Source organism: Sycon ciliatum, chromosome 11, assembly GCF_964019385.1.
Source record: "Sycon ciliatum chromosome 11, ocSycCili1.1, whole genome shotgun sequence".
Classification (NCBI taxonomy): domain Eukaryota; kingdom Metazoa; phylum Porifera; class Calcarea; order Leucosolenida; family Sycettidae; genus Sycon; species Sycon ciliatum.
The window spans coordinates 28,245,528-28,266,134 of record NC_088653.1 but is presented as its reverse complement, the minus strand read 5'-3'; the positions used below and the strand labels follow the sequence as shown (position 1 = coordinate 28,266,134).

The 20,607-nt window shown below is 47.8% G+C and overlaps 1 protein-coding gene across 2 annotated transcripts in view; it reads right to left on the bottom strand.

Moving 5' to 3' along the window:
• Positions 1–20,607, bottom strand: part of LOC135827325 (uncharacterized) — a 347,133-nt gene that overhangs the window by 87,516 nt on the left and 239,010 nt on the right. For both annotated transcript variants that reach the window (XM_065339846.1, XM_065339847.1), the window contains exon 28: positions 18,580–18,864. In XM_065339846.1, coding sequence (XP_065195918.1) covers positions 18,580–18,864 — 285 coding nt within the window. The remainder of the gene's footprint in view (positions 1–18,579; positions 18,865–20,607) is intronic.

Here is a 20,607-nt window from a genome sequence, read left to right as displayed (position 1 = left end):
AAACATCTCATGCATGACTTTGTCGACGCAATGTGTGCCTGACTAACTCAGGGCTGAGTTGCTGTCGATATGATACTTTTAGAGGTTTGATTTGAATACTGGTATGGAATGAAAGAATAAAAGCTCATCTCAAATAGAAGCCTCTCTTGAATGGAAGCCTTGTCAAAATTGGTATTGAAAATTAATAATAGAATCCCCGGCTTCTAGTCGAGTGAGTATGGGTAGTTGCATCTGGCACAGTCCGTGACATTAGCCACGTGGAGGCTGTAGTGATGTAATCATGTACATATGTATAGTGTGCGCATGCGTGCATGCTTGCAGTAGAGAACTCGCAGAGCTTGAAGACGAAGCCTGCAATGGCTACCTCCAGGCTTGCATTGTTGTAGTGTTGCCCATCTACATTGGCGCAGTGAACAGGTCAAGATGACAACGAAGGGCAGAGTGCCCAAGGATTTTGTACCCGATTACGCCGGCGACATCGGGGCCGATTTTGAGCTTTGGCTCGAGGATGTCAATGACTACTTAGCAATTTGTAATGTTTCTACTGCTGCTGACAAAAAGCGTTTATTTTTGAATTTGGCCGGACTCTCAGTTCGCAAAGTTGTGAAGGGTCTGGTTATTCCTTCTCCGCCAGCAAATGATGATGGTTCTCCTGGAGACGAGTACGTAGCACTGACGGACGCCGTTCTGGCGCACTTCCGTCCCACCATCAATACGACGTCAGAACGTCACAAATTCCGGCAGCTCAAACAAGGGCCGGAGGAATCCGTCTCCACCTTCGTTGGCCGTTTACGAGAGAGAGTGGACTTATGTAAGTTCAGGGCGACGGATGTGGACAGCGTGGTTAACTCCCAGGTGCGAGACCAGTTGGTTGCAGGTTTGAAATCCCCCGAAGTTCGTCGCGAGTTGCTCAAGGAGTCCAGACTCACCCTCGCAGATGCCATCACCAAAGCAGTGGCACTGGAGACCTCCTATGCGGAGAGTAAGCTGTATGATCCGCCGGCAGAGCCTGCCAATCAGTTCAGCTCAGTGGCTGCCGTTAGTGCGACCAGACAGCAACGCAGACAGCCACGTACAGTATCTGGTTCTTGCAAGTACTGTGGCCGTACCCATGCTAAGGGAAAGTCGTTTTGCCCTGCAGCCAACATCCGCTGTCGCAGTTGTAGCAAGGTCGGACATTTTGCGGCCGTATGTCAGTCGCAACGCTCTGGATTAGATGCTAACGCCGTCGACGAGGAGCCCGCCGACCTAGCTGACCAGGCTCATTTGGTTTATGACACCGTGTACATGGCTGAGCAGACCGGAACAATCAGGACTAGCCAGCAGATGATTGTACACTGAAGACTTGCTACCACGAAACCTACGCACAACACTAACACTCTCACCGGCACTCTCACCATCACTCCCATCACTGCTCTCCGACTCACTGCTCCCTCCGCCGTCCGTTCCATCCTCCGCTTCCTTTGTACTCTCTCTGTCTCGTCCATCCCGCCTGACCAGGTCCATTGAACTCAACTCAGCCGTCCCCCTGCTATCATGTCCCTCCTTTCGCCCTCGTCCGCTGAGTGCGTAGCTTCTGTTGTAGTTGGCTGTTGATCGTCTTGGTCTTTCAATTATGGGCTTGGATGGTGGATTAGTTGTGGTTGCTGTAGATTGCGTTGTTGGTGTTGGTGTGGGAGTTACTGATATGCAAGGTGGGTCTTTTTGAGTCGGCATTTGTAGTGTTAATGCAGCTGTCAGTGTTGCTCGCGGTCTGCCACTGGCAAGCTCCACCGCCGCAAGAACCGATGGCGGAGGATCAGGAGGAGGCAGTGGGACCGGGACCGCAAGCGGCACCGCCTCAGCCAAAGCCGCCGGGGGCACTGACGAGGGAACCACCGACGGCCGGAGCAAAGGCGGCGACACAAGCCGACCCGATGAGCCACCACGCCCATTCTCCTCCACCGCCGCCACCAACGACGGCGGAGCAAGCACAGTCTGTGAGCCAGGATCCGCGGGTTGTGTAGGCAACGGCTGTGTGGTTAATGGTTGTTTTTTAGGTCGCCCTCGCTTCGGTCTTTGTTGTTGTGCGCAAGGTGGAAGTATGTGACGTGGTGTGTGTTGTTTGATGCGTGCGTTCATTTTATATAATAGTTCAATTTTTGTTTCAGTGTCCTTTAGTACAACGACGATTCCTGATGAGTGTTGTACGAAAACTTGTTTGAATCCATATTTTTTCCCTACACCATTTCTTCATATTTTCATCGTTTTATTGCACATCGTCTCCACAGTTTTTTACACTGCATGAATAAAGTACACAAATGTCGATTCAGCTAGTTTTATTGATTGCGGTTATTTTATTTATTTTTTATTTATTTTATCTATGGATTCCCCAAAGGCCGAGGCCTCAGTCGAGGGGGTCTCCGTTCATGGCTTACTGGGAATAATCTGCAAAATTATAACATATAGATAGATACTTGGTCCTTTTCATCGCAATTGTTGCTTATCTATCGCCACTAGGAACAAGAGTTTTTTTACCACTCTGTAAAATTTCCAATACGCATAGTGAAGAAGCATGACACAGGATTACTGTCCGCCACAAGAACAACATGCAGCAATGGAACCTGATGAAGCAAGTCGAGTAAAGGAAGCAAGCTTATAAAAAAATTGCAAAAGAAAACAGCGACGGAGCGCGTTCTTGCACTCACGTTTTATTTTGTCCGACTCTGGCTCTGTATCACTCGAGCTGATGTCACTTGAGCTGATGTCACTTGAGCTAACATTCGCTGATGTGTCTAGCTGCTGGCGTAGAGTATCTCTTGCTGTCTCCGCCTGGCGTATGGCAGCGATGGGAAAGGAACAGTTGTGGCTGTCACTTTGGCACTTGGAGGAATGTGGGCAGCGTCACCCGTGCGTCACCACTGTGTGTTTCAACAATGTCTTTATATCAGGCACACATCCCTCTCCAGACAACTGTCATACGCTCTGCTGGATACGCTGACCACAACTCTTTTACTGCCGCTGCCAGGTCGGAGACTGTCTTCTTTGCCACCATCTCGCCATCAGTTTGCAGGCTTGCAAAGAATGCCAGGTCGTTGCAGTTCAAATGTGGTGACTGAGCTGGCTGGCACATTCGCTGATGTGTCTAGCCGCTGGCGTAGAGTATCTCCTGCTGTCTCCGCCTGGCGTATGGCAGCGATGGGAAAGGAACAGTCGTGGCTGTCACTTTGGCACTTGGAGGAATGTGGGCAGCGTCACCCGTGCGCCACTACTGTGTGTTTCAACAATGTCTTTATATCAGGCACACATCCCTCTCCAGACAACTGTCATACGCTCTGCTGGATACGCTGACCACGACTCTTTTACTGCCGTGCCAGGTCGGAGACTGCCTTCTTTGCCACCATCTCGCCATCAGTTTGCAGGCTTGCAAAGAATGCCAGGTCGTTGCAGTTCAAATGTGGCGACTGAGCTGGCTGGCCTGGCCGTGACTGTCACACTCTCAAGGTCAGGATGTCGATTTTAACTGCTACAGTTCTGGTCTTTGAGCTGCACTGCACTTGGCTTTTCGCTCCAGTGAATGTGTCCATTCACTTCAGCAAAACGTTCCCCACTTTTCCATCAAAGTCGTAAGAATCGCAATGCCACTTGCGCTAGCCGCGATGGTTTTTTTCTTGCTGGTCTCCTTTGATCGTGCCATCACAACCACCCAAACGAATGTGATTTAGATATCGAGATCGGACTGGGTTTTACCTGTCAAAAGGTGCATGGGAGATAAGCGACAATTGCGATAAAACGGACCAAGTAGATAGATATGTTAGGCACTTCCTACCGTACGTTCTACAACCTTTTCCAAGCTGGCCTCCATATACCCCATACTACGCCGTACTCACCTTTTGTCTCCTTTTGTCACCTTTTGTTCCGTTGGCCTGGGTAGCTACTTGCGTGCCCACATTTGCCATAGCTACCCAGGCCTTTTATCTTGCCGCCCTCACTTGATCAGTCTCTCTTGTCTCTCTATTCCACGATGCAGTCGTTTCGTTCGTCTTTGTCTCTGCCTTTACGTCTATAATAAATGTCTTCCCAGCTAACCGTTCCCAGTGTCCGTTGTGTCTGAGGAGTATGGCTCTTGTTCGTACCCAAGAGATATATAGAAGGAGAGAGAGAGAGAGAGAGGTAGAGATAGAGAGAGTTAGAGACACAGAGAGAGACGTATATATAAAGAGAGAGAGAGGGAGAGAGAGAGAGAGGGAGAGAGAGAGAGAGAGTGGGGGTGGGGGAGGGGAGTGGAGAGAGAACAAGAAGAGAGAAAAATAGATTCAAAGGCAGTTCAGAAGACTGTGAACATGATGCAATGCTTGGGGGGGGGGGGGAACTTCAAAATGAATAACAGAACAACAGAGACCAAAAAATCTTTCTCGTAGCTCCGAGTTTCGTGTTTCAAAAAACACTCATCAACAGCACCAGCAAGTGGAGTTTGCTGTGCAAGTTGAAGGGTACAGCAATGTCAGCAAACGGTGCAACCTATGCGTGACGGAGAAATTGCGCATCATCACCGCCGACAGGAGCACCCGCCTGAATAAGAGGAGCGAGTTAATCTCCAAATGTCGTCACGCCAACAAGTTTCAACTCAGCAGGGTAACGTGATGAATGACAAAATACATGAGCCACGCCAGGCTGGGGGTGGCTATTTTGCCCCGTCGGGGCCGGGGAGGTGGCGGTCGGGGCTGGGTTCCGCGGGGCGCGGGAATGGTGAGCACTCCCCAGGGCTCATGGCTCACGCGCTTTGGCGGATCTTGGCTTCTGTCGCCGGTTTTCCGATGCCTTGGCGGGTGTGGTAGTCACCCCCTTGCCTGGCATGAGTGATTCCCACAACACAATTCCCATCAACATTTTTACCACCTTAGGTCACAATTTGATGTGTAACAATGCAGCACAAATCTGTACTGATGTGCTGCCAGAAAATCGCGCTGTTTCTCTACCCTGGCTATGCTCTATACTCTCAACATCTTTTTCCTCTTATAATCGCGCTGATTTTGTCATCCCTTTTCCTCGCGCTACTGAAATGTACCTCCATCACCTTTGCCCCCTTCTCCCCTTCTCCGTATATATATTCTAGTGATTGTTAGTCTTGGTCATATGCTGTCTGATGAAGTGTTCTGACACGAAACTCGGAGTAACAGCGGAATGAGACTTGTTTGATTCATTGCTGTGTAATATTTGTAGATAGATGGATGGATGGATGGATGGATGGATGGATAGATGGATGGATGGATAGAAAGATAGAATCTCTCTCTTGTGTACAAGGCTCTGCCCTACATGGGTATTGAGCACTTTTCGGAAAGGGAAGCACACCACTTGACTATTTCAAGGGTTCCCTCTTGGTAGAGCACTCTCGCTTTACGGTTCGTGTCGGAGGATGGACGTGCCAAAACAGGTGGACCTGGACTACTTGATGAAGAACATCCCCCTTCGATCGCCAGCCCAGTACACAACCAGGCTTATTGAAATGGTGGAAAGCCTCATCAAGCGGATGTGTTGGAGGGTGATATTCTTTATGAAAGGGCAAGATGACGGGGCTGAACAGCAACAGCAGGACAACTTCGGGTTCAAGTCCCGGAAATGTCCACCGCAGGTCGAGGAACTTGAGCCTTTCGAGAATGATCTGCTGAGGATGGTGGAGAGTAGAGTTCAAAAGGACCACGGACAGTTTCCAGCGGTGGCTCGAGGATGACATCGCTCACATCCGGGAGTCAAGCGACATCTTCATGGCGGCGGACAAGACAAGGAACATGACATGCCGTCAACAAGGACCGCTACGAGAAAATGATGCATGCCAATGCAACCAAGAACTACAAGCAAGCACAGGAAGAGATACACGACGACATAAATGTGGAGGCTAGGAATATAGCCAATGCGAGTGGATTGGACGAGAGGATGGATTGTATGGCAAAAAAGATGCGTGACTCTAAAAGACCACAAGGACAACTTTAACGACAACATCCTATGCCGCCTCATCAATCCGGCGAAGAGCGAGGTCGAAAGATATCCAAGGCGATCCTGAAAAGGATAGTCCAGGATATCCGACGCCAACTCCAAACAAATGCCTGGAAGAGCACATCCGCCGTGATCGACTGGTTCGAGGGAAAGCAAAACTGCGTTTTTGTATGTTTTGATGTCGTGGAGTTCTACCCGTCGATCTCGGAGGAGCTATTATTAACGTCGTTGCAGTTTGCCAGAGGCTTCACGTCGGTGTCCTCGGAGGACCAGAAACAATCCTCCATGCACGGAAATCTCTGCTATTCGGCCTCAGAAAAGAGTGGATGAAGAAGTAAAGCGGCGTATTCGATGTGACAATGGGATGCAATGACGGTGCTGAAGTCTGTGAGTTGGTCGGTACGCTGGCATGTGGCAAATTATCCGAGGTGTACAACGGCAGTGACATTGGACTCCACCGTGACGATCGGCTAGCAGTGTTCCGGAACGTATTGGGACCGGAAGTGGACAGGATCAGGAAGGACATGACCAGAATTTTCAACAGCCTAATACTTAAAATTACCATCCAGGCAAACCTGAAATCAGTCGACTTCCTAGACATTACGCTGGACCTAAACACCGGCAAATACCGTCCATACTGGAAGCCCATCAACCGGCCACTGTATGTCCATCACCAGTCCAACCACCCACCATTCATCATCCAGAACTTGCCCTCTTCCATCAGCCGACGGCTAACGGACATATCAACGGATCAAAAGACATTCCAGGGCGCATCTCAAATGTACAACAATGCGCTCAGAGACAGCGGGTACAATGAGACCGTCCAGTTCTTGGAGGAACGGAAGAGTGGGAAAAGGAAGAGAAAAAGGAGTTTACACCGGAATATTACCTGGTTTTACCCACCGTTCAGTAAGAATGTGTCTACGAACATTGGTCAGCGATTCCTGCAACTCGTCAGCAAGCACTTCCACAAAGGATGCAAACTGTACAAGAACATGTCGTGCCCATCCGGTGTTCAACGCAGCTGCACTGAAATTGTTCGTTACTGATGAGCTCAACCCTCAGTCACCAGCTCCACCACCTGTAATTGACCTTGATGGCAATGAGCGTTTCATTGTAGAAGAAGTGGCTTCTCATCGAATTCACCGCGGAAAGCAGCAGTACTTGGTAAAATGGAAGGGTTACGGTGAACCGACCTGGGAGCCTGCAACCTACTTGATGGATTAATCTGGGTCACCAATCTTGCCGTTGAGGCAGTATCTTCAGAACTAAATTGAATGGGAGGGGAGTAGTGTGATAGTTCTCACCTTTACCCAACAATTTATTGCACGCATTTCACACCCCTCTCTCATGCAAACAGTATTCACACTTCCTTCCTATTTGACACTTCGGTTCTTCTCACATTCTCATTGGTGTTCTCTCTATCACCTTGTGCTATGAAACAAGGCTCTTCTCAGTTGAGAGGCTGTGTTATTTCCAAGCTACTTATGCAATCTATTACACCCACACCATTACGCCCACACACACCCACACTCTCTCCCTTTTCTCACATACATATACACTCACACGCGCTTACACACACACACATTCTCTAAATCTCTCTTTCACACACACACACACACACACACACACACACACACACACACACACACACGCGCACGCACGCACGCACGCACACACACACACACACACACACACACACACACACATGCACACACTACTGCTACTGCTACTGCTACTGCTACTGCTACTGCTACTGCTACTGCTACTGCTACTGCTACTGCTACTGCTACTGCTACTGCTACTGCTACTGCTACTGCTACTGCTACTGCTACTGCTACTGCTACTGCTACTGCTACTGCTACTGCTACTGCTACTGCTACTCCTACTCCTACTGCTACTACTACTACTACTACTACTACTACTACTACTACTACTACTACTACTACTACTACTACTACTACTACTACTACTACTACTACTACTACTACTACTACTACTACTACTACTACTACTACTACTACTACTACTACTACTACTACTACTACTACTACTACTACTACTACTACTACTACTACTACTACTACTACTACTACTACTACTACTACTACTACTACTACTACTACTACTACTACTACTACTACTACTACTACTACTACTACTACTACTACTACTACTACTACTACTACTACTACTACTACTACTACTACTACTACTACTACTACTACTACTACTACTACTACTACTACTACTACTACTACTACTACTACTACTACTACTACTACTACTACTACTACTACTACTACTACTACTACTACTACTACTACTACTACTACTACTACTACTACTACTACTACTACTACTACTACTACTACTACTACTACTACTACTACTACTACTACTACTACTACTACTACTACTACTACTACTACTACTACTACTACTACTACTACTACTACTACTACTACTACTACTACTACTACTACTACTACTACTACTACTACTACTACTACTACTACTACTACTACTACTACTACTACTACTACTACTACTACTACTACTACTACTACTACTACTACTACTACTACTACTACTACTACTACTACTACTACTACTACTACTACTACTACTACTACTACTACTACTACTACTACTACTACTACTACTACTACTACTACTACTACTACTACTACTACTACTACTACTACTACTACTACTACTACTACTACTACTACTACTACTACTACTACTACTACTACTACTACTACTACTACTACTACTACTACTACTACTACTACTACTACTACTACTACTACTACTACTACTACTACTACTACTACTACTACTACTACTACTACTACTACTACTACTACTACTACTACTACTACTACTACTACTACTACTACTACTACTACTACTACTACTACTACTACTACTACTACTACTACTGACCAAACCACTTTTACGGGCAAAAAATACCATGGTAAGCACACAAGTGATGGAAAAGAGTGAGTAAGAACGAAAGAGAGAAAGAAAGAGAATGCACTAGTATGTCAAGAGAAGTAATCAATTCTACTACTACTACTACTACTACTGAAATGTGTTTTTATTGAAAGCACAAAGCAATGAAGATGTGAATGCAAGGAGGGCAATGAATTCAAAAGGCGAACAGCAAAATTGTAACAAAATAGAAAGATAACAAATATTAATGGCAACAGCAATGTTTATACATGAAAAAGGGGAAGGAAAAGGAAAGAAAGACATCCAAACCAGAACTGCTTGAACACCGCCAGAAATGAAACCGAGATTCATACAAAAGAAAAAACTTCAGGACACCGGAAAACAAACTTTAGATCACATTTTGACATTATACGAGATGATGACAACGAAAAACTATGCCCTAGAGAGCACACGGCAGTCATTCACAAAGCTCGCCGAGCGCTTAGAGCGATAGGAGGACCTAGAGCCACGTAAACAGGTGATACACCAGCGAAGTAGGCAGAATGACAAACGGCATCGCAAATGATTGACAACAACATAATACACCAAATCAGCATTTTTCTCTAGAATACGGCCAACCAATGCCTTCAAAAACACGGAACACTCCTTCCCTATCATGCCGTTGGTCGCAAATACCAGAGGGGTGAATGTGCCCCGATCGATCTGATTCACTCGCTCTGCGTAATGCCGCTTTTTTTCCCGCTCATTGCGCTCCAATTGGCTCATGGCTTTTTCACGAGACAGCAAGGTGGCCCTGGGATGCGTTACCCGGATATCGAAGAAGGCCTCCTGCTGCCGCGTCCAAAAGCCACGAGCCCTGACGTCAAGCCGCGCTTCCTGGGATCGGTTAGATGTTGACCATGCCAATGTCTCACCACCAAATGGGAGAAGGTTGGGCTCGATTGCCACATCGGGACTTACACTTCTGAGTAGCTCAGCGATGAGATCACGTATCTCATTATGCCTTGCGGTGGGATAGCCACCACAAGGGCACACCATGGCATGGTCAGTCGACAAGTTAGCTCCGCATACACAGTTCGTTGGAAGACCATCAAGCGGTAGACCGTACCGAAGCGCCACAGCATCTCGAAAATCTGATTTGTTAAGTGTTGTGCCATGGGCGGACCTTGGTTCAACAGTCAGCCAGGAGGACACGCCCTTCTCACCAGCTATCTCCACCAAGAATCGCTGGTCTGGCGTCAGGTGATCATGTACTGTGGCCAGGATCTCTATGTCCCTAGCGTCTCTCTTCTTCTTGCCTTCTCTTAAACGCTGGCGAGTCTCCATCACAGCCTCGCTAACGCTAGCATCGCGTGACGGAATTTCCATTGAAGCTGACGGTGGCCGGTGCGGAAGCCATGATGAGGTGAGAGACTCATCAGCGGTTTCATTGTTGACTGTGTGACGCGGCGGACGCAGTGAGAGCCAAATCTCTGACGCATCACCTCCATCCACAGAACGAACATCACCGCGCTCCCGGTCAGCAGAGACAATATCCACCGACCCAGAATTCAGCGGCATAGCTTCCACGTTGTTGATGTTAGTTACTGAGTTCCGCTCCACTGCCTCTCCGGACGATTCCTCATCCGCCAATTCGACCTCGGCCAACTCCTCAGCTGCATCTGGCCGGCTCGCAGCCGTTCGCGTGCTATCGGCAGCAAGCTGTGGCACGGCTGCCTCAATTATTGGGCGCACGGCTTCGGTACACTGCGAATACTCACCCTCACATAATGGTGCAACTGGGGGGATGCCTAGCCCGCCACGGCGGCATGGAAGTCCCATAAGCTGACGAAGGGGATTGTCACTGCTTAGAGACACACCAGCAATGGCAGGCAGCAGGGAATTATTAATTGCATCATCCAATCTAGTAAATAGGTCGGGAGAGCAATTTACGGCCCGAAGGCAATAACGCCAGCGCGAAATAATGCTGCGCACAAGCACAGTATATGCAGCATGTGGCTGAGTAGTGGCGAGTTCGGAAAGGTGCTCGACTTGGCGAACCCACTTATCAACCTTGCCCGATACAAATGTGTGCAGGAATCTCTCAGACCCAAGGGCGCCACCAAGATAAATGCAACCATCCGTAACAATTCTCACCCCAGTCCCAGCGAATAATTCCTGCGCTGCGTGCTCGAGAGATGGCTTCAAGAGAAGAACTGTCTTCTCAGGATTGGGGTGGTACCCATAGTCGGGTCCCAGCTGCAATAACTTAGACCAGTAATGGGATGCGGCTTGAAGGGTGCCAGCAGCGGAATCATCATCAGCGTACCACAGCTGGGTGGTGTTTGGACATTCGTGTGAACGTTTGTTTATGAGAGGCATAACAGCAACAGCGTAAATGGCCATCGCAAGGGGGTCACCCTGGCACGTCCCCTCACGGGAAAGAAGTTCGCCCCCACCCGCTACGAAGAGGCGGCATAGCGCGCCATACGTGTTCTTGAACACCTGACCTAAAGCAGGACAGAGAGCAGGAACATTGTGCAGGGCAGCATTCCTATTTAGAGAATTGAATGCATTAGATGCATCTATTAGCAGCACGGCTTCGGTTTCAGGAAGACCAAAAACCCCTGCCATTGCCTGAACGGCAGCCTCGCAAGCAGCTGGCATGCCAACGCAAAGTTGGCGCGGGGCAGTCGCAGCTCTGACGTCGCTTTCGATCACCTTCATTATCGCTCGCCCTATAATCCTCCTAAACACCTCCCCAACAGCTATGGGTCTAACACCTGGGGATTTATCAAGGGGGATCAGGCGAGCGGCAGTGAATGCATCCATGAAACTCGGCTCGATATTCGCAGTACACAATACGCGTGCCGAATCCGCCAATGCAGTGCAAAGTCGGTTGGAAGCTGGGCCGAAGCACGTTAGCATCCTGGTCCAGGCCTCCGAGTCTAGTCCGGACGGACCAGCGGCGCCCTTCATGGACCTGCTCACAAACTTGATGAGGCTTGGCGTGATGCGCTCGAAGAGTATTGGGTTCACCCGCTGTGAGTCGGTCGGCGCCACCAATGAGCCAGGAACCGCCGGTGAGGGAGACGGGTGCTTGTCATGCAGCACCTCACGCACAGTCTTTTCACCACCGGCCGAGTCCTCCATCCCGAGCACTGAGCCAGGTGAGTCATCACCTACCATCCTCGCTGCAGAGTGAACCTTCCCTGCGAATACTCGTCGACTGAAGGTTGTATCGTTCACTGTATCAGGCAGTTTCTGGCGACGCTTCCCAGCGGGTAGGTGTCCTTGAATACACCTGGCTTCGTCCAGGATGTCCTCAAGCCTGCCACATGACCACGATTTCATACGTCGCGTGATGTGGGTTGCATTCTCAGCAGCCCGGGACTCCGGGTGAGGTCGCTGTAATAGTAGCTGGCACGCAACCGTTACCGCTGTCCAAGAGAAGCAGCAAACGCTGATATTAAGCGGGCCAATTCATTCACAAACGAAGACCCGGCTGAACCATACGGAATCATTACCAGATTCCTCTCCCACTGCACACATTCGTTGTATACGTCTTGGAAGAAAGCTTGTATGTCATCCGCCGGACTGTTCCATACGTTTTCGTCGAAACTATGCTGAGAATCGTCCAGACCGGCCAAGAGCAATGTTGTATCTCCTCCTGGCAATAATGACTGTTCAGGCGATGTCCCACTGATAAGAACGCTTGATTCAGCACTGGTGTTGGCCACATCAGACGACCGGGGCTCTCTCGTTGTCCCTGTTGCTGCGGTCGACAGTTCAGGGCAACTAGCTGGAGGGTCGGTGTTGCGTTGCGTACTGGAGCTAATTGGTGGAGCAATTGGCTGGCTGGCGGAAGTCATGCCACAGGTTGCCGCTGATAGATTCCTGCACCTCAACTTCGCCCTTGGCGCACAGTTCGTACATTTTCTACTGTTCTTGACACAAACACATGATTTGCATGTCCCAGAAGGACCGCATGTGCAACATTTAGCCATACTACTGTGGCATAAGGAAGCTGGAGGTGCAAATGCAGCGGGTGATAATGCAAAATTGCTAGAATCGGTAACAATTGCCAGTTGATAACTGATGTAGAAAAAACAACACCAGAGCAATGCAAAGGTGCGACGGGGAAACACTAAGCCAACGAGGTGAAGAAAACACGGCACTGGTGCTGCGCCCAAGGTGCATACCAAAATGAACTTACGGGAGAGGTTGTGAATGCAATAGAATGCTACCCAGAAAGGGAGGATGTGAACACCCGAAAGAAAAAGGTTAGCCCAGCAGCGCATGCACAGTGCCAGGCAAACGGTGCTAACACTGCAGCAGTCCCTCAAACAGGTGGGAAACTTCAAATCAAAAGAGCTAACAGCAAGGAACACAACACAACCCAACAAAGCGAATAATAAAAAGCAACGTACCATGAACAGTCCTCCAGAATATTCACCAAGCTTCCTCATCAGCCAGAGCTCCTAAATCACCAACCGTCCTCCACCAGCGCAACTCGCAACTACCTACAACTACAACTACTACTACTACTACTACTACTACTACTACTACTACTACTACTACTACTACTACTACTACTACTACTACTACTACTACTACTACTACTACTACTACTACTACTACTACTACTACTACTACTACTACTACTACTACTACTACTACTACTACTACTACTACTACTACTACTACTACTACTACTACTACTACTACTACTACTACTACTACTACTACTACTACTACTACTACTACTACTACTACTACTACTACTACTACTACTACTACTACTACTACTACTACTACTACTACTACTACTACTACTACTACTACTACTACTACTACTACTACTACTACTACTACTACTACTACTACTACTACTACTACTACTACTACTACTACTACTACTACTACTACTACTACTACTACTACTACTACTACTACTACTACTACTACTACTACTACTACTACTACTACTACTACTACTACTACTACTACTACTACTACTACTACTACTACTACTACTACTACTACTACTACTACTACTACTACTACTACTACTACTACTACTACTACTACTACTACTACTACTACTACTACTACTACTACTACTACTACTACTACTACTACTACTACTACTACTACTACTACTACTACTACTACTACTACTACTACTACTACTACTACTACTACTACTACTACTACTACTACTACTACTACTACTACTACTACTACTACTACTACTACTACTACTACTACTACTACTACTACTACTACTACTACTACTACTACTACTACTACTACTACTACTACTACTACTACTACTACTACTACTACTACTACTACTACTACTACTACTACTACTACTACTACTACTACTACTACTACTACTACTACTACTACTACTACTACTACTACTACTACTACTACTACTACTACTACTACTACTACTACTACTACTACTACTACTACTACTACTACTACTACTACTACTACTACTACTACTACTACTACTACTACTACTACTACTACTACTACTACTACTACTACTACTACTACTACTACTACTACTACTACTACTACTACTACTACTACTACTACTACTACTACTACTACTACTACTACTTTTAGGTCCCTCCTCCCGTACCTTTTCTAGCTGGCCTGCATGCACTTACGTACTCACCTTTTGTCTCCTTTTGTTCCGTTGGGCTGGGTATCTACTTGCGCGCCCATATTTGCCATAGCTACCCAGGCCCTTTATCTTGCCGTTCAGACTTGATCTCTCTCTCTCTCTCTCTCTCTCTCTCTCTCTCTTTTCTCAATTTTCAATGTAGTCGTTTCGTTCGTCTTGGTCTCTTGTCTCGTCGTCTATAATAAATGTCGTTCCCCCAACCTACCTGTTCCCGTTGTAATGTCTGGATAATGTGTCGTCAGTCGTCCTGTTTCGAACTCAACATTGGCGCCCGACTATTGATCGACCCACGACCCTGAGATCATCCCATGCCCAGCCGTCCTCAACCACCATTCGTCTCGTCTATGTCAACCTCGTCTCGTCCATGTCAGTCTCGTCTCTCCTACGCCAACCTCGTCTCGTCTCTATCAACCTCGTCTCTCCTACGCCAACCTTACCTCGTCTATTCTGGTTCAAGCCATGCAGGTCAGCTACCTTTCTCTTTCTTTTTTTTGTATGCTTCTTCGTCAAATTTATTTTCGTAAATTTCTTTTGTAGTATCTGCGCGCGCGTGTGTTCGTAAAACATAACCAAGTTAGGGGTCCGATCATGGTGAGCCATGCTCTAATTTTTTGATGTTTAGCAAAAGTGTAAGTAGGCTGTATTTGCCGTGCAAAATACTAGTAATTCACGTTCCTCATCAAACTCCAATAGTTATTACACACAATAAGTAGTACAGGAATGATCTGTACGAGTGTATTTTTAGTACACACTTTCGTGAGATCCATGCGCGCGTGCAGTATGTGTGTGTGTGTGTGTGTTTTCTCCTGCAGTTCATTTTTTAAATCTTTTTCTCTTTTTTTCTCTCCGCGAGGACGCGGGATTTTTTTCATGGAGGGGTGGTATGTTAGGTTCCTCCTCCCGTACCTTTTCTAGCTGGCCTGCATGCGCTTACATACTCACCTTTTGTCTCCTTTTGTCCCGTTGGCCTGGGTAGCTACTTGCGCGCCCATATTTGCCATAGCTACCCAGGCCCTTTATCTTGCCGTTCAGACTTGATCTCTCTCTCTCTCTCTCTCTTTTCTCACTCTTCAATGTAGTCGTTTCGTTCGTCTTGGTCTCTTGTCTCGTCGTCTATAATAAATGTCGTTCCCCCAACCTACCTGTTCCCGTTGTAATGTCTGGATAATGTGTCGTCAGTCGTCCTGTTTCGAACTCAACACTACTACTACTACTACTACTACTAAAAATCTGTATTTGAAAAACCCGAAGTTATAAATATGGAAAAGGAACAAAAACGAAAAATAGATTCAAAGCAAAACAATGACGAAGGCAATTCAAAATCAATAATCAGAGAAGCTAGCGAGAAAACAAGAAAAGAACACAATTGTAACTCCAAGGCACGAAACAGGGATTACACTGAAGAGGGCATTCGTAATAGAAAAACAAAACTAAACTAAAAAACTAAAACTAAAAAAAAAGTAACTGGAGATCTTTTGCAAACTGAGCAAGACATTTAAACACGCGACAGTACACGACATAACCAGATATTTCAAAAATATGGTGCATTCCTTCCCAGCCATGCCATTGGTCGCGAACACCAGCGGAGTGAAACTCCCTCTATCAACTGTATTGATCCTCTCGCCATACTGCCGCCTCTTCTCTCCTTCGTTACGCTCCAATTGACTCGTGACTTTGGAACACGACAGCAGGCTGGCCCTAGGGTACGTCGCCCGGATGTCGAAGAAGGCCTCCTGCTGCCGCGTCCAAAAACCACGAGCCCGTATATCAACACGAGCCTCAACGGAGCGATTCGCCGTCACCCCCTGGAGCTGCTCCTCCTGATATGGAAGGAGCTTCGGCTCGACCTCCACGTCTTGAACAACTCCACGCATTACATCTGCTAGGAGATCCCGGAACTCATTGTGTCTGGCGGATGGATACCCTCCGCAAGGGCAGGTCATCGCATGGTCCACCGTCATTGCCTTGCCGCACACACAATTTGGGGATAGGCCATCCAGCTGCAAGCCGTAACGAATGGCGATAGCGTCTCTGAAATCCGAGCGATTCAATACCGTACCATTGGCAACTCCTGGCGATGACGTGAGCCAGGATGAGACTCCTTTGCTGGCACCACTGCAAATGTTTACCAGGAACCGTTGGCTTTCAGACAAACTGTCCTTGATGTTGTTGAGAACCTGTTGTTCTTGACGAACTCTGTTGTTGCGGGTATTCTGCAGGCGCCTGCGACACACCGTGACTGCATTGCTGATGAGGCTGCGAGCTCCGTGAGATGGCGCTGTCACAGGAGGTCGTGGCGGCGGCCAATCATCACCGTCCTCCTCACCTGCATCCTCTCCAACACCGTATGATTGCGTGTTGGGAGAAGCCGCCGACGATTCGGCAGGAGGCGATGCAACATGAAGGCTTTGAGACCAATCTAGGCTTTGAGACCTAGATGATGCTGCAGGCTGTTCCTGTAATTGAGGCACACACAATTCGACGATGGGATTCACCGTGTGCTTGCACTCTATGTGCGCGACCCCGCAAGAATCTGAGATCTTGGGGATACCTAACCCACCCATTCGACAAGGCAGTGAAATTAAACATCGCAGCGGGTCATCATCTTGCAAAATCATGTCGGAGACTGCGGGCAACAATTTTTCCCGAATGGCCTGATCCAGCTTCGCAAGCAGTGTAGCCTCACAGCTGACCGCCCTTAGACAGTATCGCCAACGAGAAATTATGCTGCGCACGAGTACTACTACTACTACAACAACTGCTGCTGCTGCTGCTGCTGCTGCTGCTGCTGCTGCTGCTGCTGCTGCTACTGCTACTGCTACTGTTAATGCTACTGCTACTGCTACTGCTACTGCTACTGCTACTACTACTACTACTACTACTACTACTACTACTACTACTACTACTACTACTACTACTACTACTACTACTACTACTACTACTACTACTACTACTACTGTAGCTTGGTTGCCACAAGGGCCACACGACTCCGAAAGGAGCCATTGTCATGAGCAGAAACGGAGATGACGACTCAGGTCACTCTGTCGACGGAACTGACGGTTGCAGCGAGAACAGAGAACACAATATGACGCTCTATCGGACGCCTTTGCTCGATGTCCACGGTCGCACTTGTGACGTCTGAAACCAGCCACTGACTTGAATTGCCGATTACATGTCACACACAAGAGAGAAGCTGGGACATTGAGCGGAATAGGTGATACCGGCGCGGATGCTTCCCATGGTTCCAGGGTCAAACAATGATGTACACGCAAGCCACCACGAGAGTGTAACCACCTCCTGCATGTACCACACTGCCAAGCACCACGCTGATCCTGGATGGGGAGACTTCGCTCTGCATTACACTTGTGTTTTGCTTTGTCACCTGGCCGACGAAACGAATGGTGGCAAATAAGCCAGTCCACCCGTTGAGATTGGTCATGGGAAGGACCGCGTATGTGCTCGCTTCAGATTGTGTGAGCCTAGAGCCCTTCGCATCACCAATAACACTTTAACAGTTCTGAGGGATTACTGTCACACCCTGGCTGCTGTCTACAAATTCACACCTTCCATTTCTATATTCAATAGCAATCTACACTTTCTGCGCTAATACCCCGGTACTGTAATAGCTCCCTCACCTAAGCAACCATCCACACGGCCATCATGGCAACATTTTCTGTGCTGAATCAAACACCAACCAGCTATCGCTAGGCTATGCTTTATATTGGCTAAGTCCCACTGAGCATGTAATAGTCGCCTGGTGATTGCATTGAGCAAGGAACTCCGAGTTGCGACAACTCTGTAAAACTCCATTGTGCCTTTTATGTGTAGATAGATAGATAGATAGAGAGAAGGCAGTGAGGGATAGATAGATAGATATAGAGAGAGAGAGAGAAGGCAGTGAGGGATAGAGGAGAAAGAGAGAGCGAACATAGGTACCCTGCCACCAATGACCCAATATTTACCTTTCGAGTAGATTGTCGTGGTTAAAGTAACTCCTTGATTAAGGTTGCTTTGTACCGTACAACCGATTGATCCATTCAACTCCTGTCCTGGGACACTAATGTGTGCCAAGCTCTCTCGGGACTTTCCATTCCTAACCCGAAAGTGACTGGTTAAATTGTAAAATGCAGATCTGGTCCAGTAAACCGCTGGCAAAGGGTTGCCAGTGGCTGTGCAGGATAAGGTGATGTTCCCGCCTAGGTCCACATTATACCATTCGTACAATCCCTTAGTGATAACAGGACCAACTGCCAATGGAGAGAATGAAGCAAAGAAATATGTGTTACTAGCAAACACACAAATCGGCTAACATTCAGGTGGAGAGGGCAAGAGAGTTTGCACGGGACAAGAAGATAAAGTTGGAGCTAGATGTCATGCTATCAAATGTCTCAGTTCTCTGGCAGATTTGTGCCTAGCCGTTGCACTTTCTGGCTGTAAACCTTTCTTTTTTCAGCGGTGGACAGTTACTCTCAACTCGTTTCCATATGTCCCTTTCCTTTCTACATGTATATTGGCTCAAAATCCAAATTTCCAATTGCACATCTGAAAAACCGTCACGAACCATACGGTGAAATGTACATGGTGCGAAACTACTTGTTTTGTACTCAACTAGTCGGTCACAATATCATGCTCGAGGAGTACTGTAAGAATTTGGCGTTCTGTTTTTGTACAATTAGTTTTTGCAAAGCTTCCTTGTCTGCACTTGCCCTTGGTTATTTCTGAGCCACCCCAGTTGGGTGGTGTGCTGCTTTGCACCTTCAAATTGTAGTCTCAGTACTTAGTCAGTTTTGCGCCTAGTTGTTGCACTTTCTGACCGTGTATCTACCGTGAAGTACCTTGGATCCGCCCCCCCCCCCCCCCCCCCCCCCCCCCGCCCCCCCCCCCCGCCCCCCCCGCCCCCCCCCCCCCGCCCCCCCGCCATGTCGCATCCCAGCTGGTTTTTCGGCAGGGGGGGGGCAGGCATTAGATCAAGGCTGTGAAATGCAGTACGATGGACAGCAACGTGGAGGATCAGACTCGATGTGCTGGATTGTCCACATTTTCATCCTGGATTGGCACGTATTGTGTACAGCAGTGCAATCGTCGGTTCAACATCGTACTTTGTTGTATACGCCGGAATCGCTTCTCAGGTAGAAAATTGAAAGGGGCGGGAATTAGAGAGGGGGTGGATCAACGGCACTTTAAAAGGGTAATAATGGCTACTTGAAGTACGTGAAGTAGCTTACTTTATCTGTAAGTTTGTTCCCTGGTGATGTTTGTGCCTGGAGAGCGCTATATACAGTAAGTGGTGCTCTTCAGGCACAATCTTCTTCAGCCTACTCAAGCTCAACTGATGAGTGGTGAATTCCTCGATACACTGTGTATTGAGCAGGGAGTGGTGCTTTCTTGCAGGTGTGCCGAGTGGACGGTTCGACAGACTTCTCGTCTGCTCTGGATGGCAGTCGTGAGTCAGTCAAGCGAGAATTCAAAGTCGGCAGGAAAAGCGCTAGCTCCCACGCAGGGAGGAACATACAATTCCCCAAGTATTGCCGAAGTCGCACCAACCTCTTCTTCACCGTTTATTTATACTACATGTATCAGCATAGTTTCTTCACTTGCTGAGTTCTTGGCATTGTCAACCTCCTTAACGGCAATCCTGCATGGCACAGTTATCTTCCGAAGTGCCATTATAATCATGTGTCTTCAATCAGAAATATTACATAAGCAATCAGGTCGGTTTCATTATCACTCCAAGTGTTGACTAAGCAGGGGCATCACAGACGGTACGACCACTACGACTGTGGGCGTACCACTTTTCGTCCAGGATGGTCCACCCAATTCATCACAGCTTTCATTGCAAGGAGCAAACTTGGTTCAGACTTGATGCCAAGCAGCTAGCTATTGCCCAATACTCCAGGCGGCTATCCATTGCGATAGGCGGTTGGAGTTACGGTAGAGAAAACCAGACGATGGATTCCTCACGAACGCATTCACTGCAAACTTGACGGAAA